General features: G+C 39.0%; 1 protein-coding gene across 2 annotated transcripts in view; it reads left to right on the top strand.

Annotated features, from left to right (window-relative positions):
* The window catches only part of RALGPS2 (Ral GEF with PH domain and SH3 binding motif 2), a 109,708-nt gene that overhangs the window by 76,251 nt on the left and 9,342 nt on the right, over positions 1-24,115 (top strand). For both annotated transcript variants that reach the window (XM_054285557.1, XM_054285558.1), the window contains exons 9-16: positions 2,233-2,370; positions 3,259-3,349; positions 5,674-5,741; positions 6,391-6,526; positions 7,405-7,556; positions 16,978-17,032; positions 21,925-22,030; positions 22,774-22,866. In XM_054285557.1, coding sequence (XP_054141532.1) covers positions 2,233-2,370; positions 3,259-3,349; positions 5,674-5,741; positions 6,391-6,526; positions 7,405-7,556; positions 16,978-17,032; positions 21,925-22,030; positions 22,774-22,866 — 839 coding nt within the window. The remainder of the gene's footprint in view (positions 1-2,232; positions 2,371-3,258; positions 3,350-5,673; positions 5,742-6,390; positions 6,527-7,404; positions 7,557-16,977; positions 17,033-21,924; positions 22,031-22,773; positions 22,867-24,115) is intronic.

Below are 24,115 nucleotides of genomic sequence, written 5' to 3'. Positions count from 1 at the left end.
TCAGCCCACCTATGATGTCACCGCGAGCACTCGGAGAGCAGAAGAAACTCCTCCTTCGGATTTCCTATCCATACCCTCCAGAAAAGGAGGGGGTAGGGAGGCTGAGAAGTTAGGAACAAGGAAAGATTGTTTGCCAGTAGAAGGGAGGTACCATATGGCAACGGACTGTGCAAGAGTTCAGCAGGCAATTACAAATCAAACATTTTTACTATGCTGCCTAAAGATGCCTTTCAAGTTATTACAGTACTGGGCTTCATTTAGAAGAAAGATTCTTTCAGGCTGATAAAACTCAATTTGTGTTGCTGGGAATAAAAGGGGCAGCCTGGCTGGATACACCAGGAAAAATGAAGCATTTGTAGTCTAGAAGAATGTTCAACAGAATGTCGCATTCAATTCTTGACGTTCACTTAATAAGAAACAGTTCTAGTTGTTAAAGGCATGAATTCTGCAATACATGTGGAAAACGTTAAAACTCTGTGTGTGATGGTTTTGGGTAGGTATCAGAATATTTGATAACATCTGACTGGTGTTAGAAGTAGCAAAAGCCACAGAGATTACACTCTACAAGAAGTACAGGATCTGGGATTGGTCCTGTCCATGCTCAGCCAGCACATGAGTGCATTCAATTTACTGCCATTGATCTTTCTGGTTTCTTCACAATGGCAATGCCAATTACATTTGAAAGAGAATTACCCTTGTACGCTTTCAAAATTATTTTAGAGTTCATAGGAATGCATCCAATAGGTTTAGAGAACTGCTCTTTACAGAAGACTTAGGCTAAAAGAAAAGATCAGTACAAGTCATTCAGAGGTAATTCTACAAATACAGTGGTTTATAAAATCCTGCATAATAGTGCAGGTGCCTGTTACAGGGAATTTCCTTAAATATAGTTAATAAGTATGATTTACTTCCTTCTGTGGAAGATTGAGTGGGTTTGGGATTTTTAAGGCTTGTTAGGACATGGGTTAGTAAATTCAGATTGAGGACAGCTTATGCACTTTAGGTAGCATAGCAATTAAATGCCACTACCTGATGTTTCTGATTATCCTTTCTGTTTTTTAGCAAACTGTTTCTAGGAGAACAGAAAATTGAGAGATTTAGTAGTATATCAGGTCATGAATAATACCTTTTTATTCACTTTTTTATGTGTCACCTTTCAACCACAAGTATTTTAATTTGTTTCTGTGTGTGCGCACACACGTGTGTGTGTGTGAGTGTGTGTTGGTTTTGGAGGGATGCCCAGAGTTTCCCAACTCACATTTGAGGACTGTGCTGGTTAGGTGCTATACAAACACAACTGCTGTTCTTGTGAGGTTGTACTAATAGTCTGCCACCTGTAAAGCCAAAGTCCTTGTTATGATTTTGGTTGTACAAGGCTGAGAGGTAAAGTAAAATAGAGTGTAAAAATTTCCGTTATACTGAAATAAGTTTCTTAAATAATATTATTTAAATTTGTGTCATTTTTAAAATTGCGATATCTGTGAAAGATGCAAGGGATGCAGGCCAATTTCTTTGAACAGCAGAGTTGGTCAGGATATGCTTTGCTTAGTTGAGACAAACAGGTGAAGTTCAAGAAATGGAGTTGTGGTTGGAAATAAAATAAACATTTTATCTACAGCATTAGTGTGTAAGGAGGAGGATTTTCTCTTTACACGATCAGGGGATCGAAGGAGCAGTGCAGGGGAAGAAGGCAGGCAGGGAATATGAAGTGACTTATCTAAAAGGCTGTTGGCTCTTTGGAGCTGTGGTTATTACAAACTGCAGGATTCATCATTTCAGTCTGGCTGCCCATTTTCTCCAAGTTAATCTTTCCCATGTTGCTGAGCTTGAGTTTTTATTCAGCCAGAAGTGTTTTGGGTATAATTTATCCTTCTATTGTTTTTTAATTGCTGCTTTGGTGGAATGAAGTAGTAGACTTCCTAAACAATTAATTTTGATGGTGTATTTTAGTATTGTGTGTTTAGTGTGCTTCATGTTTGTCAAGAGAGTAGTAAATTGGTGCTGTGGAGAAGATGAGGTTTATGAGTAGCTGTGCATGTCCTTGTAATTACTTTTAGATTTCTAAAATTATTTTCCAGGTAAATCCAAACTCCTATTCTGAGACAATGCTTTGTCAACCTGCTTTAATGTTAGTGCAAGCAAAAATGCTTCATAATATTCTTGACGACAGTTCTTTTCCTGCTCAGTGAAAGACATTAAACAAAGAAACTTCTCATTCTAATCTCATTACAGGTATTTATCTGTCAGACTTGACATATATTGACTCTGCCTACCCCTCAACAGCAAGCATTCTGGAAAGTGAGCAAAGAACAAATTTAATGAACAACATTCTTCGAATTATCTCAGATTTGCAGCAGTCATGTGAATATGGTAAGCTAGTGTGTAAATATCACAGTGTGAAAGAGAAGAACTTAAAAAACTTTAATTTTTGTCTGCTGTGATTCAATTTAAATAAGGCTGGACCCCTGTGAATGGCATTAACACTAACCTCATCCTCTCAGCCCAAAAGTCTAGGTTTATTCTAGTATTGTTGGTTAAGACAATCACCCATTAGGGTGAGGAGACAGAATAAAATTGCCTTTCTCTTACACTGAGCAAACTGCAGTATATATTTTCTGATGATAAATGTGTAGTAATACATCATACTCAAGAGTAGTTTTACTGGTATTTATAAGCTTCTATCCCTGTGTTCATAATTTTATGACTGAATTCTAAAAATAGGATTTCTTTTGGAGTAGTACTTTTACTGGAGATAAAATACATTCAGCTTGTCTTTTGGACATTTATAGTTCTGTCCATAGATCAGATAATGTATTTATTTTTCAAAGATGGTTTCCCTCGCAGTCCTCTTCCCATTATAGTGAAGTCCTAATGCTGTGTTTGTGATGGTGGAGTGTGAATTAGCACAGGATTGCTGCTTCCCTGAAAGCTCAGTGTAAAGAGAATGTGGACTATGAAGGGGTCCTCAGACTCCATGTTCCAGTTCTGGGCCTTTTTGGTTTGGCCAAGGATGTTGTTTTACTTTTCCCTTGTGTGTGCTCTGATGAGCAGCTCTGGGGTTTGTGTGTATGGAGACTGTCAGCTCAATGCATGAGAATTGCTGTGAAGTTCTAAAATTTCAGTATCATTAGTGCCTGTAGTTTGTACCTCCATCTCACATAAAAAGGCAAGAGATCTGAATCTGTTCAAATAGTTTCTGGAAAAAACTTAGCTTACCAATGAGTGGCACAGTGTCAATATATGCTGTCTGTTTTCCAGATATTCCTATGTTGCCTCATGTCCAAAAATACCTAAACTCAGTTCAGTACATAGAAGAACTACAAAAGTTTGTAGAAGATGACAATTACAAGTAAGTACAAAATGCTATAAACTGACCATAACTTATTACAATATTACTTATATAACTCAAAGCCTGTCACTTGTGAGATTGCACTTGCATTGGGGAATTGTATTATATTATGTGGGTGTCCCTGCCCATGGCAGGGGGCTGGAACTAGATGAGATTTAGGGTTCCTTCTGACCCACACCCTTCTGTGATTCTGTGGTGATGCACCTCAGACACAGCAGCTGTGAGCAGCTGTGGTTCCAGCAGGATGTTGTGCTCAAGGCACTTTCCCACATGCTGAATGGCAGATCTGCTCCCTTTTCTGTGCCAGACTACACCAAGCCCTTGCTTCAGGTGGGTTTGGTCTGCTGAGAAACATGGCTCACCTGTAACACTGCTTTGTCATTAAGAGGAATCCTGTGGTTGGAGATGGCTCAAGTAATTCTTCAACAGAACAAAACCATCTGTGCATCCAGCCCCAGGTTTTACTGAGGGTGACTTACAGCTTTGACTTGCAGATAATACTTCATTTTATACTTTTCTCTTTGATTAGGTTATAAAGTGTGAGTAAAACGTAAGCACTTGGTTTTTGAGAGGCAAGTTCTCTGCCTGTTCCTCCCACCCTCCCACCCAAGGTTTCCATGTCCTTAATTAAAGGATTATTACTGTAATAAGTGATTTGGCATCCAGCAAAACTGGGGGAGGGAAATCTCTGGCAAGAGACAGGAACTGAGGATAGGAAACACCCTGAGGCAAATCTGTTGCCTATGAAGGAGGGTTTTGTTCATTGGCTGATGTGCTCGAGGAGGTTCCCCACCCATTCCCATCCTGCCCGCCCGGGAAGTTTGTAACCTCAGAGGGCTTGAATTGGTTGCTTGTGCAGCTCCCTTGGAATGGCAGGAGGGGGATGCACACTTCAGGAGCAGCTGTGCTTTGCCATTTAACAGCCCTGGCTTGGATTTACTGAAAGGCAGCAAATGGGGACCCTTCAGTTTATGTCAGAGAGCAGTAATGAGGACTCAGACCCTTGGCTTCTCTTCTGAGCTTTGTAAGTTGTTCTCTGCCTGTCCCTGTGGAAACCTCCACATCACCTTTTTCCTGGGATGTTCTACAGCCTGATTTGGGAAATGCCACTGAAAGTAAAGCTCCGTGGTCAAACATTTGAAGGAAGGAAAAAACATCAACCCAAACCCAAGCTTCTTACCTGCAGTGTCTCCTTAGGACACTGTATTCATGAATTCCCCTCTCCACCTTCTTTCACCTTCACTGGCTAGGACTCACTAGCAGGGGGAATTTGATTGATGAAGGAGCTGCAGTCTCTTCATCCTCTACAATCCATGTTTTGGTAGCAGGGCAGTGACTGGAGACAATGGCACATAAATCAGAAGCGTGGCTGCTGTTCACAGTGTCTGGTTTTGCACTGATGGGTTTTGTACATCTCCAAACTGAATGTTTTTATGGTCAAATTCTTCTTTTTATTTGAAGAATTGTTCTTACTTAAAGTGGGTCTTCTACTTTTCATCCCCTAAGGTGTCTATCAGCAAAAAGGTTGAAGTTAGAGAACAACAACTATGACTTGAATACCTGTTTTTCTTCCTAAAAGCTTGTATTTCAAAAAATTAAATTATAAAATTGTAATGAATCATTGCTATACTGTCTGGAATGGGGGGGAGAGGAGCTGTCAAACTTTAAATTTTTCCTCCCCAAAATAAAATAGATGCTTTTTCAGTGTTAGTAGTTTCAAAGATTTTAGTTCTGCAAACTGTGTGGACAAGATACACTTAATCTTCCTGGAGTTATCTGCCCCTATAGTCTGCCTTCTTTGTGGGCCTGCTGGAAATGGCATTAAAAAGTTACAGAGAAAACTTGAATTATGGCTGAAATCAAGTTGATAATGTATTTTCCAAAACAGAGAAGAGGATTTTGGCTTTTGGACCAGTAAAGACAAAAGGCTTGGTGCTTGGCACACTAGTCCACTTCATAAAAAAATTTAAAATATGAAGTGTTCCAAGAATAAATGTTTTGGCCAAAGTGGGGGAGAAGTTGTGTATTATTTTCAATTTTATTTTTCCCAGGTTTTAGCTGGAGTAGCAGTTTCATGTGTGTGCCAGCCATCCCAGGGCACTGAAGGTCCTGGTGGTCTGTGTGAACCAAAGCAATAGGCAAGAAAAATCAAGTTTGGAAATAGTGTGTGCTAAAGATAACTTTGCACTGTTTGTATTACCTTCATAGTATTCCTTGCAATCACAGAATCAGGCAGCTTGCAATCATAAATTTAAAAAATTCTTCTTCATAAACATATATTTTTATTTCCTGATAAAGTAATTTTTAATGTTTCTTTAATGCAGACTTTCATTAAAGATAGAACCAGGGACCAGCACCCCCCACTCTGCTGCTTCCAGAGAAGATTTAGTAGGTAAATGCTTAATAAATGTGAGAAGACTTGAGGTTGTCATGTGCATTATTTTAGAATTGCAGACGTGGAAAATATTTGCCTGAGGCTATAAAGAAGTGTGAAGTTTAAACACTGCATGTTTGTAATAAAAAAATCTAAAGGTGATCTGTAAAGAAGGAATTGAGTCGTTTTTTTAGGTTCTTGTATGTATTGTGGCACTAAGTTGTTAATGTCATTTGGGGTGAGGAGCTATTAAATATTCATTCTTTGTTGTGTCTAGACAGAAGGGCCTTCATCTAAACTTTTCATGGCATAATATGCTTCCAAAAATGAACATTCTTCTTGATCAATGCCAAAAGTGGTTGAAGGCAGGAGTTTGAAAATGTAGAATCAGTGGGACATGCCCAGTGCTGGTATAGTAAATACAGCCACCTTTAGGACTTGCAAAATACTTCCACTGGATGGTCTATTTCAACTAAGTGTGTTTGGTTTTGATCCTCTGCAAAAACCCTGAAGTGCAGGGGGTTTAATTGTCAATAGATCAAAGAGTTTTACTGATGCTGTCTCTTAGAAAGGGCTTTAGGTTTTGTGCAACTTTTCCATGATGTTCTAAGTGATCCTGACAGTAATTCTGAAGTGACTTGGGAGTAATGTCTTTTTTTCTTCCCAGGCTCAGAAGTTGGAGCATCTCCACATAGTGGAAGGAAAAATGCTGCAGCTGAAGGAGCCTTGCTACCACCAACACCCCCTTCACCTCGGAACCTGATACCCCATGGACATAGGAAATGTCACAGTTTGGGCTACAAGTCAGCATTTTGCTTAACCTAAAAATCCTGAGGTTTTTTTTTTTTTGAAGTGATGTATCATTTTTCAATACAAAAGCTTTGCTTGTAAAAAGCAGCAGGACTTGTACACAGTACTTCACTCACAGAGCAATTTGTGGCCAGGGAGCAAGCTCAGAACTATAATGCCAGTATCCCAGCCAAGGAGAATTAATCAAAATAGGAAGGCTGAAGTTTTGATGATAAGACTAGTCAGTGAGTTAACCAGAATGTCTCTTTCTGAATGATAAAACTATCACTGTTTAGTAACTCAATGCCACTGTAATTATTTCAAATTCAAAAATTATATCACTGCTTGATTGTTATTTTTACAGGGAGACATTCTTTATGGACTGACTTTGTACACTAACTCTGTTTAGTAATGGCTTCAGGCTTTTTCCATATAATTGTACTTCTAATAATATCTTGATCATTATCTCATCATTTCCCTTGTTATATCTTCAAAATGCAAGATTGTAGCTACTCAGTAATGAATAACTTCTATTATTTAAGTTTACTTTTAATGAGGTAGAATGCAGTGCTGCAGTTCAATTATAGAAGTGTTATAGAAGACAAAAATACAGGGTTATAGAAGATAAAAATAGCATAAGATATTGAAAGTAATTGTTAATGTACTCCTGACTTCCTCTTTGTTACACGAGTTTTGTGCACTTTTAAAACTGGAAACTCCTACCAGTAATTTAGGTAAATTACTTTATCAGTTTGTGTACAATTGCTTATGGCTTGGCCATGATTTAGTTTGGCTTTAGGAGCACGCTGCACACAGTCCTTCAGGATGTTAAAGCAACTCCTGGGAGGTCCCAAAGGCGAGGTTGTCACGTTGTGTCCTCGTTGGTTTCTAGTTTCATCCACAAGATGAACACGGCGGAGTTCAAGAGCGCGACGTTCCCCAACGCGGGACCGCGGCACCTGCTGGATGACAGCGTCATGGAGCCCCACGTCCCCTCCCGAGGGCAGGCTGAGAGCTCCACCCTGTCCAGTGGGATTTCAATAGGTAGGAGCTGCTAACACACCCAGGCACTGCCTGGGCTTTTAATAAAGGCTTTAGCACAATTGGCTGGTGATTGAGCAGTGCTGTTCCAAATTACTGCTCCTGTTGTCAAACTAATCTGAAAAATACAGGACAAGGAGGGTGACTTCATTTACACACCATGAACTGAGAAATTATGAAAAATATTTTTGTTTTATTTTTGTTGTTGTTGTTCGGGGGTTTTGATTTATTTTTTTTTCTTTGTCCTTGTTATGATAACAGCTTCTGATACTCCTCTTCCTCAATAGAGGTGGAAGGAAGTACAGGACATGATTTTCTATTACCTTTTTCCCCCCTAAATCAATTCAAGTTTTATACTGGGATTTCTATTTAAAATGCCATATTTACTTGACTGTGTAAATGGCTGACAGTTTTAAGAGCATAATTTCTAAGTGCTTTTGACTGTGACAGAAGATAGAAATCTAACTTTCAAATACCTCAAAATGTCAGAATCTGTTAAATTTTGATAAATTATTTATCTTCATGTATTTAGGGTGGTGCTTTGTTTTGAGAAGTTCTGCTTCCAGAGTTTCCTGTGTGAGAAGAGGTGTTCTTTTTTCCTGTTGCACACAGATCTTTTAGATGGAGGGAGGACAGGACACAAGTGCCTCTCAAATCCACCTGTTTGCAGCCAGGGCTGACAAATGGAACCTCTCACTGCAATCCTTTTCCTCAGAATTTTTTTTTTGATAGAATTCAATGGTGTTCAATTTTTGATGCATTTATGATGATGAAAGATCCTTGTAGCGCTTCACATTTCTTTAGATAACTGAATTTTAAAAACAGTTTTGTTTTTTAGCCTTTGTGGAAGGAAACAAGGTCACAGATTGTCAGATGATGCTGCTTTCAGGAGCTGTACATGTATTTTCTTGAGGAGGAGGCCATATAGAATTAGACCTAAGTAGCTGGTCTGAGTGAACCTGTTCACATCAGCAGCTTCCACTATTTAATGTGCATTGCCTGACTGGTCCCTGCAAGTTCTCTGTTGTGGCAAAGTGTTCCATTTCAAAGCCATCCATCAGGAATGGTGCTTCTCCTCAGCATCCAGGCAGCTTCCTTTCCCAGGGTTTGCATGGTGCAGGAGACCCAAGCTTTTGTCACCGTTGCTGAAATGTAGCATTGCCCTTTTCTCAGGGCAATGTTTTATGGATGTTTTCTATCTAAATGCTTTAAAAATTCTCTGCAGTTGATCCTTTTTCTCCTGAGTAAATTATTTCTGTACCTCCATTACAGCCTAGCAGGGATGGTTTGCCAGAGCTGACAGGCAGTTTCTCATAGGGTACAATTGAGACCCAGTCACCATTTTTATATTTTGGAGAATATAGGATTTTTCTACTTTGTCTCCTCTCCGAATTTTTCAATTCAGTTCTCTAGCTCAAGCATGACCTGACAGGCTGGAACAAAATTGCCATTTTAGAAGACTTGTATAAATGACTTGTAAAACAGCAACCTTGGGTGTTTTGTGCAAGATCAGCATTTGTTGTTAGAAATTCCCCTCTCCCATTCTCTTTCATCTGCAGCCTCCCCATACTCAGTTTTATCACTGTTTTGACAGTCCAGCAGTGGTGTTATTTTTGCTGTTCCTTGATGACGAAAACTTCAATGACAGAAAAGTTTGATAGAGGTGCTAGAAATATATATGGAAGAAGAGGATAGGTTCTGGAGGTTTGCAGTATCTATTACTGCAGAATTCTTGGAAATGTAAGTTGTCTGGCATTCTGTGCTGCTGCCTCAGCAGGATTTAAGGAAGTTGATTGAAGCTGCTGAGTTCCTCCATCATGTTTGAAGTAGTCTGTTTACTCAGGACTTGGAATTAGTACAGTCACTGCAGCAGAGAGGAGGTTTATGGTATTCTACAACACAGCTTCAAAAGACTGTCAGGAAAATGTCTCCTGAATGTGTGTACTGAAAGGAGTGTTATTCCTCACCTTGCCCATAAATGTGGATTTAAACCTGTTGCTCTAGAAACAGGACTACCTTTTTTACATATAAGCCTATATGGGACTTTACTTTTTGGGTAAATGATCCTTCTTCAAAACATGGACAGAGTTTCTGCTATGTCAGCACCTTGAATGTGCCTTTAAAGACAACTGTAATGCTGCTTTAAATCACTCCTGTGTTTTGAGGGCTCAGAGGTGTTTAGACCTTTCCAGTCCTTTCATATTGGAGGATCTGATAGGATCTGCCTCTATTAAATATCAAAACACCACCAGTGTAACAACAGTGTCCACAGGGATCCATCAGCAAGTCTGTAACCTAAAGCACACGTTGAAGTGGTGATGGACATTTTGGTTATGCCCTGCTGGGAAAGGCTGACAGTCCACTCTGGGAATGGTGCAGAGCGTGCCACAGTTTTGACACTCATGTCATTAACCTTTCACAGATGAAGAATATAGTGACTGGGTGGTTTTTATTGCAATGAATGATTCCTAAAGCAGCAGCAGTGCAGTAAGTGAGACAGGTATGGGGTTTGCTCAAAACAGGCTGATCTGTGATGTGACAGCCATGGTCAGAGAACTTTATCAGATTATTTTCCTAATTTCAGCTCTTGGAGGGCGAGTGTGCCTCAACGTTCAACTCATTGTGGAAACAAACTCAAAAATATTAAAGATACAGCTCTTTTATATTTATTTCTTGTGCTTGGGTCAAAACAGTTCTTGTTGCTAGAGCTGTGGGAAGGTGTTATAGCTGATGGTCATGTGTTATGCTGGAATCAGGGAGCTGTACCTCTGGTTCTGTTGCCATCCTCCTATATTATAAATAGGTGCTTGTCATCTGGACAGAAGATTTTAAAAAGTGAGAAATCTTTTTCCAGCAGTGCCAGGGCTATCCTAGTAAGAAGGAAGAAACACTTGTCCAGTCCCATATACAGGGTTAGATGAGAAATGTTCTCTTGAATTCAGGAGTGTAACAAGAGAAAATAGTCTCTTTAAGTTTTAGGTATTTATAAAGTAGATGACTACATTTGAGCTAGTTACAGTTGGAGCTCTTTATAAAAATCACTTAGAGAATTGAAATCCTCAAGGATATGATTCATCTCATTCTTAGGTGGGTGGCTAAAAAGAGGTTATATGGCTTGAGTCCTTAAAACCCCACTTTATTTCTGTTGATTGCAGACACTTTTGAGAGACAGCACAAGGAAATACAGACAGATGAATAGTGCTGAAAATGTCTGTTTTGTGCAGACAGTCCAGAATATGTGCTTTTAGTAGATTGGGACAGATGCTTTTACTTTGCAGTGGAAGTTCATTGAGAGGCCCCACTCACTGCTATCAGCCAGGCCTAAAGCTACAACGTGGTTTTGTTCTTGGAGGGCTGTGTTTGGATGAGGTCACTGTTTGGGTGAGGTCACTGTGTACACTCTGCCCTCCTGAGGTGTGAGCATTGCTCTTGGCTGGCTTCAAGGAACCACCTGCACACTTGTACCACCTGTTCTCATGCCTGTATTTGCCTCCTGTCACCTCCTCACCCAAAAGTAGGATAAATTAAGATGATTTTACTAGATCCTGGTTCCACTCAGAAATAGCATGAAACTTCCTTTAATTCATAGGATATTTTTCCAAAGAATATATGGTTTTCTATTAATTCCCAATTTTCTTGCACTTTTAAAGTATTTATTGCTTAAGTGTGCTCTTAAGTATCTTTGCAGGAATGTTCAGCTTGTTTCATGAATGTTCGCAGAAGCTTTGGATTTCTACCATTTCTTTCCACCAATTTGTCTTTGCTGTGTTACTGAATTTCTTAAGCTGAGGTTGTTTACAATGGCAAATTGTTCAGATAATTCCTAAGCAGTAAAGGGAGCTGTGTAAAACAGGCCCTTCTTTTCATGCATTGCTTCTGTGTGGCTTTTCTCCTCTTAGAGCATCTAACCTAGAGGATGCAAAGGCATTTTACTAAGGAAGTTATTCTTTGAGAGTGCTCTCTCATGTGTGCCACTTCAAAACAGAGTCAAGGTATGAACACAGGAACACTGCTGAAATTGAGATGGTAACTTGAGGTGTTTAAAAATTCAAAGGAAACAATAATGGGTTGTGTTTATAGCAGTGTTGGATTAAAATTCTTTTTAAGCTATTTTTCCCCAATTATTTTTCCTGATCTGCAATGATATGGATGAAAGCTCTGGAAAAACTAGAACTCTTGAACATTTGCCTTTGTTTGTGTGTTGCAATCGCTGGAGAATAACTTCAGCCTTTTTGTTCTAATGCAATTGGAGGAATAAATGCTCTAGAGTCAAAGAAAGGAATTCTAAATCAGTGTGAATTAATGTAAGTGCCGTTGTAAGAACAGTACATTTCCAAACTAAACTGGATGAAATACATATGAGATTTAAAATCAGCTTTTTAATGAATTCCACTATTAAGTCACCACCTCGAAGTTATTGAATTCTACAAGGGATTATATTTCTCTTTAAATAAATGAAGTATAGGTGTAGGTACACAGTGTATGCATTTACTTTCAGGGGTCTTGGCAGCCTGTAGAGTAGGGTAGACCTTTACACAGCCACTGTTTGTTTGATTCTTTAACCTGTACTGTGCTGTTCAGGTGTGGAGGACTGAGTCATCAGATCAGATTTCAGGTAGGGTTTCGGGCAGAAGAAATATGTCAGGTTTATATATATATTTTCTTTATACGAGTGTATGGATACCTGTCTTTTGCCTTAAATGTGGATACCCAGACATGCTATTGTGAACTACTGCTTCTTTAGTGATAGGATAAATTAAAAAACTGTATAATATTAGAGGTTTAAAATGCACATGTAGGTGCCTGGATTTGAGAGGGGAAGATACAGTCTAGCCCTCCAGTTCTTCCCCAAGAAGAACTTGATGCTTTCTTGGTACTGTTTGGTCCCAGGCTCACTCTCTGGATGTGTTTACATCAATGTAGTTACACAAACCCCCTGTTTCTGCCCCATCTTTATCCATTTGGTTATTTGCTTTTGCTTATTTTTCACAATGAAATTCAGTGATGGTATTAAAAGTTTCTATCAGTTCTCTGGCATGATATTGCCAGAGTTGCTGCCATCTGTATTTGGTGAACTGGGGAGCCAGAGCTGAGCTGCTTAAACTGAACTTAAATAGTTAAATAGTCATGAACTGCATATGAGGATTTGCAGTGTGGTTGTGAGCTCACCAAGCAGAGCAGAGCTGTCAGGGCATGGAGCCCATCTCTGAGGTGCTGGCTGGGCTGGGCTGTGCTGCAGCCATGGGTGTTCAGGCCTCTTGACCAGTTCTGTGGTAGAATTTTCAGTTTTCATGGTAGAATTTTAGCTCTGCTGGGTCCATCCCCAGCTCTGGAAATGCAGTGTAACCGGAGCCAGGAGAGTGTCGATGACAGATTTGGGAAGGGGAAAGAATTTTTAGTCTGAAGACTTTTTAAACTCTTTGGGGTTGGTTTGTTTATATTAACACCTGTTTAACTTTGGGGACTAACTTCTGGATAAAGAAAGCCTGTGTTAAGTGTTCAATATCCCCAGACTTGGGGCAGCGAGTGGGTGCCGTGACCAGGGGAGTGGATATGGGATAGCACAGGCATTCCCTATCCCATAACTGGGAACCTCATGCTGTTTGTGTGCCTGGAGCACAGACATCTCACAGACATCCATCTGCCTGTGCACATCTGCAGATGTGAGCAGAAAATTCACATCTGAACAGAGCTGCAGTGCTGGGGCTCTGCAGACAATCCTGAGCCTTCTCAGATAATCACCAGCACAGTTAGCAAAAAAGCAATCTTGCCAAATGCTGTTATTCCTAAGATAGAGAAAAAGCCTTCATAAAGACTTTATTTTATTTCAATCCTGAACCATAAATTTATTAGCAATGAAGAAAACTAGGAAGATAGTGTTTTAAGTGGTTTCTTACATAAAGCCAAAATTTGTTTAGAACTGTAACTAACAGAAAGGGCTTATACTACCTAGGATTTGTTATTAAGTTTAACCTGAAGAACTTGCTTGAGGTTGTTGGAAAAACTCAAATATTTAGTACATACTTGGGAAGAATTTAAGAAGGTGATATATTTTTAGAGTACTGAATGAATGAAATATTTCCAGTTGAGGTGACACTCAAATAGTGCACTTAATGTTTAAACAGAGCTTGGCTAGACATCTAACTTTTATTAAGTTAAAAACAGTCCCTTTTACCTCTGTTTTGTTTTGGAAGGAGGGATATCAGGTATTTTGTTTTGCTTTTCAGGAAAGGGGTGTTTTTCAGTATCAGAACTTGTCTTGCAAAGTATCTCCTAGAGGGTTTTAGAATCTAAAAAATCCTGTTAGAGATGTTTTTATATGGGTGTTAGAGGAATAGTCAAACACTAAAATTAAACCTTTTCCAGGTTTTTGTTATAATTTTTACAACCCCTGCAGGCATCAATGTCAATGTTAAATCAATTGCTATGATGTTTTGTCCAATTTTTTTACAAATTGATGTTCCTTTTAAGTGTAATTGTTAATTTCTGTATATATTTAACTTTTTAAGTGAAACCTCTGGTTTCGAAAGTCCCCAAATTCCTGTAGGTTTTCTCATGCTGTACTGATACTGATACAAAGGAACTTTGTAATTTTGTGATAGGTGACATTTTAGCTCTTGATCTAGATTGCTTTGCATTTTTACAAAGCAGCTCTAGCTTTTAAATCTTTCTGTAGTGTACTTAGCACAGCAGTTGAATATTACTTTATTAGCAAAGCTGATACAGTTGCCATCAAAATGTCATTTCAGGTAGAATTTTAATGTATCAGCCTGCTTTAAATGCAAACAATAACTTCATAAGGCTGTCTTATTAGGGGGTTTTAATTGTATTGATCTGTCACAGGGGCCTAAATTAAGTAGAGCTCTAGTCATGTGCTTCTTGCTAATACAAAGCTAAATCTAAGCAGTAGTAAGAAAATAAATAAGATTCTAAGTTTCCCTAATGCTTTCAGTGCTGGCTGAATGAATTAACAGAAATTGCTGCACCATTTTGCAGAAAAGATTGCTCCAAGTAACCACAAAGAAAACTTCAATTATATACAAGGGAAGCTATTTTCATGTTGGGGTTGAACTCTACCATCCTAATTGTCATTCCAGCTGCTGAAAGGATTTCAGCACCTTAAGGTCTTACTGTGGGAGATGGTACCACAAACAGCCTTCCTCAAAGACAGCCAGCTGGGAGGCCTTACCCAAAATGCCTGCCTAAAGTTGTTTCTGAATTGTTGCATCTGATTCTGTCTCCTCATCCCCAAACCATGCCACTTATAAATTAGAAGAGACTTCATGTTTTGCCTTGCAGAGAATGCAGCTGTGGTTTCATTAGGATGGAATAAATCACTGAGCTTTTCACTGTGATGTGAATTGTAGAATTTGCTGGAAGTATTGAGTGGTAGTTGTTTCTTCCAGGAAATGGTAAGGACTTTGCAAAGACTGCTGCTGTAAGAGCAGGCTCCACCTGGACAGGTTACTCCTCTGGTTACTCCTTTTTTTTCTGGGATAGTTCATGATTTACCTGGTAGTCTTTCTGTAGAGAAGTACCTGGGACAATGTGGAGCTCAACCCACACATTCTCTTTTCCACATTGCAGGTCAGGTGTAAATTGTGCTGAGCAAAACTTCTGATTATTGTTATGCCCCCTCCTTTGCTCACCTGCCCTGTGGCACCTGAATGTTTGCTGATAGATTCAGTCTGAGAGGGTCACCTGAAGTGCCAGCACTTACTCAGCTCAGAGGAAGTGCAACTCAAGCAGAGTAACTGTGCTACCCTTCTGTGCCCAGAGCTACCTGCTGCTGTCACCCTCCCTGCAGCTGAATGCTTAAGGATCACTGATCTGTAAATGGAAGCACTAAAAACTTAAAGGCACTTCTAGAAAGTAATGCAGGTTACCTGCTGAATATTTTACCTCCCTGCTTACAGCCCACTGCAACATCACTTCTGTATTTCATAGCTCCTTCCACTACACAAATGGCTCTTCCTGTAGAGTTGGTGTGAATCAGGTTTGCCTTTAGGAAAAATTCAGAATAAGCTGAGACCAAATGATCTAGTATCCCACAGAGGTGGTGTTAATATGTGGATGTTGAGCTAATGTTTGCAGAAGAGGCATCTCAGTTGAATTGGCTGGCAGATAAAGGCTTGTATTTTCTCTTAAATTTTGCACAGAGGGAACTTCAGCCCATGCTGAGATTTTCATGGCTCTTGGCTGGAATTACCCCTGCTGTGTGTAAATCTTTATTGCCTCCATCTTTACTCTCTGTTTACTCAGTGAAGATCCAGACCTACTTTGTACACATGATTTTTTAGGGCACTGCTTTTCCCTGCTGATTTTCTGTGTAAACTTACAGGGAACTGGTTCCCATTTTCAGCCTCTGTTTCTCTGAGGGAACTTTTGAGTAAGGAACATTGATTCAGATTTTTTGTTTGTTTTCTTATTTGTTTCAAAATAATTGTATTATTTTATTGCTTCCCTTTTTATATGGGTGTTCAGGCAGCAGACCAGACAAGGTGGCAAGTTAGTGTGCCAAAAGGTGGCTTCAAGCATTGACTGACATTGAATTGCACTGATATTTAGGCTTTGGGATTATCTGGAGCCAAAAATGTTGGTTTGAAGTGTTCAACAAGGCTAATAGCTCCTGTGGGCAGCTAGGGTGGTCTGAAAGGTGCAGAGCAGCAAGGCACAGATTGGAATTGTGTATAAAAGCTGCTGATTCCTGTTAACAGCATCCCTATTGATAATTATTTACTGATTTTTAACATTACAGATAGCACCCACCTTGTCTCTATGTTTAAATGCTTATTTTCAGACTGATGGGATTTAGTGGAATTGTAAAGTTACTGTCTTATTTATGGGACTGCCATGAGTGGATGCATCAGACTTTTGGGATTTTCCTCTATTTTCAGTGTTTAAAATAAAATGTTTCTGGATTAGTTTACAAAGCACAGAAGGAAATAATACTCTTGTGATCTGATAGAGTAAGTGGGAGATAGCTTTAAAAATTGTTTAAGGCTTCTCAAATTATATACTGGAGATTTAACAATGAATTTACACCTCTGTGTCATGACTGTGTGTGACTTGATAAGAAACTGTTTAAATAAGTGACCTATTTTTCTAAATGCAGACAAATCTGTGTTTAGGGTGTTCTTTATATTCTGAAAATAAGGTTCCTATTTATTAGTGCTACTTTTCTTTAACTTATTAATGTGGAACTAGACCCTGTCCCTTCAATCTCCATCTCAGTGTATGTGAAATTCCTGAAGCAAATCACAAAGTGTTTTCCTTGTAGTATTTTACTGAAGTATTTTTTTGCATTTCATCTTAAATATTCTGATATTCAGAATCTCAAATATTCTGATTTGTTTAGATACAATTGACAGACATGGTTTGTAGATGAAGAAATAATGTATCATCTGTTGTTATATTTCTCTAGGTAGCAGTGATGGTTCTGAACTCAGTGAAGAGACTTCCTGGCCAGCATTTGAAAGGTAAGAAAAATTGTGGTTTTGTGTTTTTCTATTCACATTGTTACTTAGAGTCTCTCACTCAGTCCTCAAAATGATGCTTTTTTTTACTGAACTAGAGATCTTCTGCCTGTTAGAACACTAAAAATCTGTAGTAAATTCACTGGATCTTTTAAAGCAGCATAGAAACACCTTCTGCTCACTAATGGTTATTAGGGGGCTTTTATCTAATGGGGTTATTAGGACTTTTCTCTAATTAGGTGCTTACTCAGTGCACATATCCTTGAAGGAGCTCAGCCAGGGAACCATTAGACCCCAAAGGTTTTATATATGTGTATATCACATGTGCTGTTTGTGTTTCTGATTTTCATTTTCACTTTCCCTGAGACACCCATCTGTTCATAGTCCCTTTGCTCTCTTGTCATTGACATTGTCACCTCTTTTTCCTTCATTGTTACACAACAATGCCCCTTGCTCATGTCTGACTTTGTGGTCCAGAATTAACAAGTTGTTCCTTTTCCAGCACCTGGGAGTGCTCAGGTGGCATTGACCACTTCAGCCCATTCTCATGTTGTATTTGAGAGTGTGGAAAAAGACAAACAGCTGTAGTTTAACATAGAAAAAGGGGCAATATTCACCTTCCCACAGCTGAGTAAGATGCACAGTACAGTGCATTGCTTGCTTCTATAACACAGTTTCAGGTAATCCATCAGTTTCAGAGTTGCCATGGATGACTTTTCTACCATGCTTTTACATTTTTCATAGGAATTTTTGTCAAAAAACATTGTCTTTTTAGCTGGGAGCTGTTACCACAAACATATTCTGATTGAACTTATTGAAGCAGTTAAAAGTTCTGTCTTAATTTTGGAAGAAGTCTTTGAAAATCTCTCTGTGCCAAAGGTGAACTTCTGGATGCCTCATGCCTTAAATATGAGTACATACATGAGGAAAGGCCCTAAAGAATTTCATCAGGTAACATTCCACATGAGCAGAGAACACAAATGGGGTCAGAAAGGCAATCTCTTCACTTGCAAGCTGCATCACAGAGCACATACAACATTCAAAAGGTTTCTTTCTTTCCCTTCCTTGCTGCCTTATGGAATTGTGTATTGGTATCAAGTTATTTCTCAAAGATAAAAAGTCATTAAGTTAGAAAAAATGGTGAGTTGAGTGTTATTACCCAGAGCAGCATAAGAAACTTTGAAATTTAGGTTTAAACTTATGATAACACTCTTCAGAATTGTTGTGTGGACTTCTGAGACAAAGCAGGGACTTTTCATTCCTGTGCTAATGAGAGCTGGCAGCCCCAGGCTCCCCCAGTTAAAATGTTTGCTCCATGTCAAACAGAAGATTCCTCCTCCAAATTCCACTTGTCTTCTGTACTTCCCTCTCTCCTGAGAGAGCTTTTGGGAGCCCTGTTGGAGATTTCTTGTGTTTCAGGGTGAGTTCTCATGCCTGTTGCCAGGGAGAGGGATAGGATTCCTTACAGACATTCCCAACACCATGTGTGAAATTCCTAGAGATCTGCAGCAACCTTGAGTCTGTTCCTTGCTTTATAAGATGATGAGGCTTGTTTTAAAATTTAATAGGTAACACACTGACATGCAAGTGTCAAAATTTAAGCCAACTAGAGAATGTCTCTCTCTGGTTTTGGTCTGTACAGTGAAGCATAGTGGTTTCCATTCTTTATAGAAATATTTAAGTGAGGGAGAGGCATTAGTTGCCTGGAATTATCAACTCTGGCAAAACTGGGATACATCCAGTGTTAATGAATGTTTTCTATGCAGTGAAAGTAGGAATTCAGTATTTCTCTGTGTTTTAGGAACATCTTTGGGTAGGAAGGCTTAAATCTGCATCGTAGCCCTTAAGAGGATGAAAACAATTCCTCCATACACAGATTCCCCAAGTAACAGAAGGAAATGTAAAATGTGTTCTTGTTTTTCCTGGCCTTTCTGCTTGTAGCTGAGGAATGCAGAAGGGGTGAAAACTAAAGCCACTGATTGTTTTTAAATGCAACAGAATCTTAGTTTGAAACTTGAGAAAGAGTTTTCAGCATTGGAGTGTCCCTTAAGGCCAATCAAAATTACTGGAAGGACTAAAATTTCAAGTCCTTACAGTTATATCCTGTTAAGGGCAGTGTATTAAGTGACACTTCAGTCTCACTGGTTGTCATCCTGAGTGTCTCTGAATAGATTTCCCTGAAATAGCAGGATTCCAAGAGTGGTAGCCTCCTTGTTATGCAATAAAAAACTTAAAGCTTAAAGGTAAGAAGAAAACATACTTAATTTGCATGCCATATGTATACAAAAATAAGCAGCTCATTTTACTTTATTTTTCTTTATTGTTTTATTTGCCTGTATCTTGAGTGTGCTCTGAAAAAAAATTCATAAGTTCAAAGATATCTGCTGTGTTGAGAAACAAAATGGCAAATTGTGGAACAGGTTAGTAGATGGTGATTCATTAATATCTTTTTGATATTGATAATAAGGCTTGTACTTAACTGCCTTCTCCCAAAGAATTGCTGATCTTCAGTCTTTCAACAGAATACAAGCAGCTAGAAAAATGGATAGAAAAAGGATGTGAGGACAAAGTGCCTCAGCAATGCTTATGTTGACTTAAATGGAATTCAGTCAATTAAAAGGATCTGATTCAGAAAAATAAAGTTCAGTGAAGCAAAACAGTGTTCTAAAGGCAGGTCTGGGGCACAGTGACTGAGTAGGGATAACAGGATGGATCAGGTAAATGAATTTAAAATGTGGAGCTTACAGGTCAAGTGTACAGCGTAGATGAACTGGAAAATTGAAATATTGCTGAACTGTTTTCCATGTTACTGAGCACAACAGGATTTTAAGCAATGTCAGGTGTATTTTGACAGAGCTTGTGGTTCCTTGCAGCCCAACAGCTTCTGTGTTTTCATACTCATAGAAGTGAAACTGGTTTTGTAGTAACATCTAAAGTCAGATTTCAAGTTTTATCAATATGGTTCCTTTACATTTATTTAGTCTAAGCTAAATGCAGACTTTGCCCTAAAAATGTGTTAATCTTCAGTGCCAGCAAAACACTTCAGTATTGTGAGTTCTGACAAAGAGAAGATCTGATGAAATGAAAAACCATATTATTTACTTCTGCATGCCTTTTTCTAAATAAAATTATTTGCTTTTTTGTACATGGAAGAAGTGGCTTTGTGATATGCACACGAGCAAAGTTGTGTGCAGTTGTAGCAGTGGTGCTGTTTGTGTGAATGACGGTATTTGTAACACATCCAATTTATAATGGAATCCAACAGGAACAGGTTGTACCATTCTCTCGGCCCGGGGACAAGAGTGTCACGAAATGGCCATCGAGGCCACATGAAGGCCAGCAGGTACAATCCCACTGCACACAGAGGTGTCAAACCTTCCCTCTGCTGTTGGTGATTTGGTTTGGTTTAATAATTAAGTGGGTGTTTTCTGATGTTCCCTTTCTAACTTGTGTGTCAAAATAAAGGTAGAGACCTTTTTCTTCAGACTTGAAACTTTTCCCTTCAATGACTTACTCTATATCAGCCTAAGGACTGTTCATTCCAGTCTGCAAATCCAAATTCTGAACCATTGGATCTTTCTATCAAGGCTAAAGATGTTTTGCCAGGGTAGCTTTTGAACTGCCTGCCACTGTGGAGCAGTGCTGGTAGTTCTCATGGGGAAACAAAGCTGCTCCTGGTGCTAATGGATGACATTCCAGATGTTTTCTTTGCTGGCAGTTCTGTTTTGAATTTCTTTGCTCCGCTTCCCTGAAATCAGAGAGATGCCTAAAATGAGTAACACATTCAAATTGCCCCCAATTTATGTACACATAATATTTGCAAGCTGACAGAGTAACATGACTGATTGTTCTGATTCCTTATGGATACTGATTCTGTCTCCAGCTGTGTCACTGTAGTTGGGAAAGAAATTGCCATTACCTGTGAAACCTCTGTCATGTTAAGAAGCAAGCATTGTCTCACTGAATTAAACCCATGTTCACATCTGTCAGTGTCCAAAATTGTCTCCATATCATCATCCTCAGTAGGTGCTGCAGTGAAAGTGTTTGTCACATTTCCAGTTTACTTTGGACATAGGATGGATGAAACAACAAATCCTGGCTTCCTTCACCATGATTTTTGGGTGCTATTCAATCTCTTGGCTTTTCTAGAAAGCTGCTGGGTTCAGCACTTTATTTACATGCTCTGATTGACATTCACTGAAATTATTCCTGGTGTAACTTTTCTCTGATGGGAAATGTTTTTGAAGCCAGTCAGCTCTGTAATTTTAATCAAGCTCAGTTTTCTTTCCTCAGTGCTGTACCTGGCCTTTGTTTCAGCCCATTGCTCTCCAATCCTTTGTAGGGCAGATGATCAGTAGAGCACCAGTTGCATTAAAACACCTTAAAGCTGTGGTTTGGGTTTCTACTCTTTATTCCTGCTCCCTCCCACTCTCCTTGCTTTCAGATACTTTAAGGATTGTGCATGTTTGAGCTGTGCTTTGTTTTTGATGTGCTAATGGTTCTGGTGTTTCTAACCAAAAAATAGTCAAATCTTTCCTGCCAGGGCTGAAGGAGAGGTTTAACATGTACAGCAACTTTACCAATGTACTTCAAATGTTTACTTTTTAAAATTAATTTTTCTTGTCTTTCAGTCGTGTTTTAAGTTTTAATTTTTTTTAATTAAGGATTACCTGCTTGGCTAATTAATTTTTCTGATCACTTTTGCTTGCGAGTGTTAATTCCACAACAGCAATTCCTTGTAACAGCCAAAGTCTTTTTCCACAATGAAGTCAAATAAATAGAAAGTTGATGTTTTCAAATTACAATGAAGGTATTTGCATTAGTTTTTGGTAATGGTTGGAAAATTACTTTAGGAAAAATATTTTTTCACACAACTCTTCACATGCTCCTTTCAGCTCCCTAGAATCTGAAGATTTGGCTGTTCATTTGTATCCAGGAGCAGTTACTATTCAAGGTGTTCTCAGGAGGAAGACTTTGTTGAAAGAAGGCAAAAAACCTACAGTAAGATTTTTTTTTTAATAAATTCATTTTCTCACCTTCTTCCTTTGCCCAATTATAAACACAGTAAAATGACCATTGGGCAACTAGTTCAAGTGTCTGTGATCTCCTCTGCCCTGCTGATTAAGATGTAGGGTCATTGCCAGAGTTTCAATCCTTCTGTTTGGTGCATTTAGTCAGTTTGTAAGGCTATACACATAATCTAGGAAATAGAAGAGAAGAGGATGCTGCATAAAATTTTCTACACTTACTGATGACTTTAAAATGGAGAGAGTCATGTTTTGTCTTCCTTAACAGTAGGTAAATCCCAGCAATCTATCAATAGATGATAACCCTTAGCAATTACATTGCAAATGCTTGATGATAAATTATAAATCAAAATAAATATTCAGGACAATGGGGGATACCTTATGGCAGCACCTAAGATGGGAAAGGAAAGGGGCAGATGAACTCTGACTCCACAAAGTGTTCTGTAGGGATTGCAGGAAGTATAGAGCAAGATGCAGAGCATTTTTGTCAGATTAGAGAGGAAAGGCACATGATCTTTCTGCTTTCTGGAGTTTTCATGCATTCATAGGCCTGCATGAGTAACAAACAGCAGCTTTGGAAACATGGCTGATGCTTGGCTGGACAGTCAGTGCTCTCATGTTCTTGCAGGATGGTGCCTCCTCTTTCAAAGCTCAGTGTTATGAAGCATTTCACTTACCCATTGCACTTCTAGGTTTGTTTGTTTGTTTTCTCTGCAGGTAGCATCTTGGACAAAATACTGGGTAGCACTGTGTGGAGCCCAACTCTTCTACTACGCTGCAAAATCCCTGAAGGCTACAGAGAGAAAACATGTATGTAAAGCAGACATGTTCCAGTATCACCTGCCAAAACTGAAATGTGATTTCCTGATGTAAACTCTGAGAGTAGTTCATGCCTTGCCTGATTTCTAGTCAGCACTATCCTGTCTCCCAGTCAGTCAGTCACCTCATATGGATACACCCCAGGGAAATATCATTTACATTTGTATGCTACACCAAGAACATCTGCTTTGCATCTGCCATGTGTCTCTGACTTTGCTGGTCTTTCAGGAGAGGAACTGTGACATTGGTCTGTCCATTTTCAAAGCTCTGTCTTTGGATGATTTCAGTCTTGCAGCAGTTTGTCACGGTTTGAAATCCAAACAAGCACTGATGAGGGAAAATTGAGCAGTCACAAGATAGAACAATTAAACATGTACTGATTTCGTCTGTGTGGTAAAATTAGACCATTTGGTTTTTCTGTATAATCCTGTAAGCCATTAGCTGCAGTGAAGTACCAAACACTTCATCTGCTCAGCAGAGAGCTGCAGTGTCAGATGATGCTGGGACTCCTTTTATTTGCTGCAACTTGATCTGAAAGAAGCTAAAAATGCTTTGTTTGTGTGGGGAAAGAGCAAGAGGATTTTCTGTATGGATGTTAAGATGTGCATTGTTCCTATTTGATGTCCCTAGTTAATTGTAATGATTTTTTTAAGAAACTGGGTCAAATTTGAGATACTCTAATCTGAGTTCATTCACTACTCAGAATCATGACTTGGTTGCCTTGGTAGGTGTTTCAGGTTAATTTATGCCATCCCTCACTGTAGAACACTTGCTTTGCATAGAGCTTTTGGAATTTTGCAGAATGAGTTCTGCTTTTGGGATCCTTGTGAAGGGGACTGTGGTACAAAATGCTATTTTCTTATTCTAACATTTTTATGTGCAGAGCATGGAGATTTGACGCTTAACATTTCTGGTTTGCATGCTCCTGCATATTTGAAGTTGCTGTGTGGAAAGTTTGTGTATAAAATTCTCTTAATCTAAGAGATTATTTCCTTCTTTTTATTGGAAGTTCATTAGGAAACAGTATTCTAATGCTCATTACTTTCAGAACTATTTATGTGGTTTCTTGGCCATCCACCCCTACTAGCTTTGCTTAGGTAAGATTGAAACTGATCCTTCTTAATTTGAACCTTCAGGCTGAAGGTTCATTAGCCAATCCTTCTGTCTTCTGGGTGTCTTGGGAGAAGTGTATGTGTTTGGATGCATTTGTTTCTGGCTTCAGTGAAAACTTTAGGGAAGG

This window comes from Melozone crissalis, unplaced genomic scaffold (genome assembly GCF_028551555.1).
Source record: "Melozone crissalis strain CALT ecotype California unplaced genomic scaffold, PUWL_Pcris_2 ptg000045l_1, whole genome shotgun sequence".
Lineage (NCBI taxonomy): Eukaryota > Metazoa > Chordata > Aves > Passeriformes > Passerellidae > Melozone > Melozone crissalis.
The sequence above is the reverse complement of the archived record's forward strand: the minus strand, read 5'-3'. Positions and strand labels throughout refer to the sequence as shown.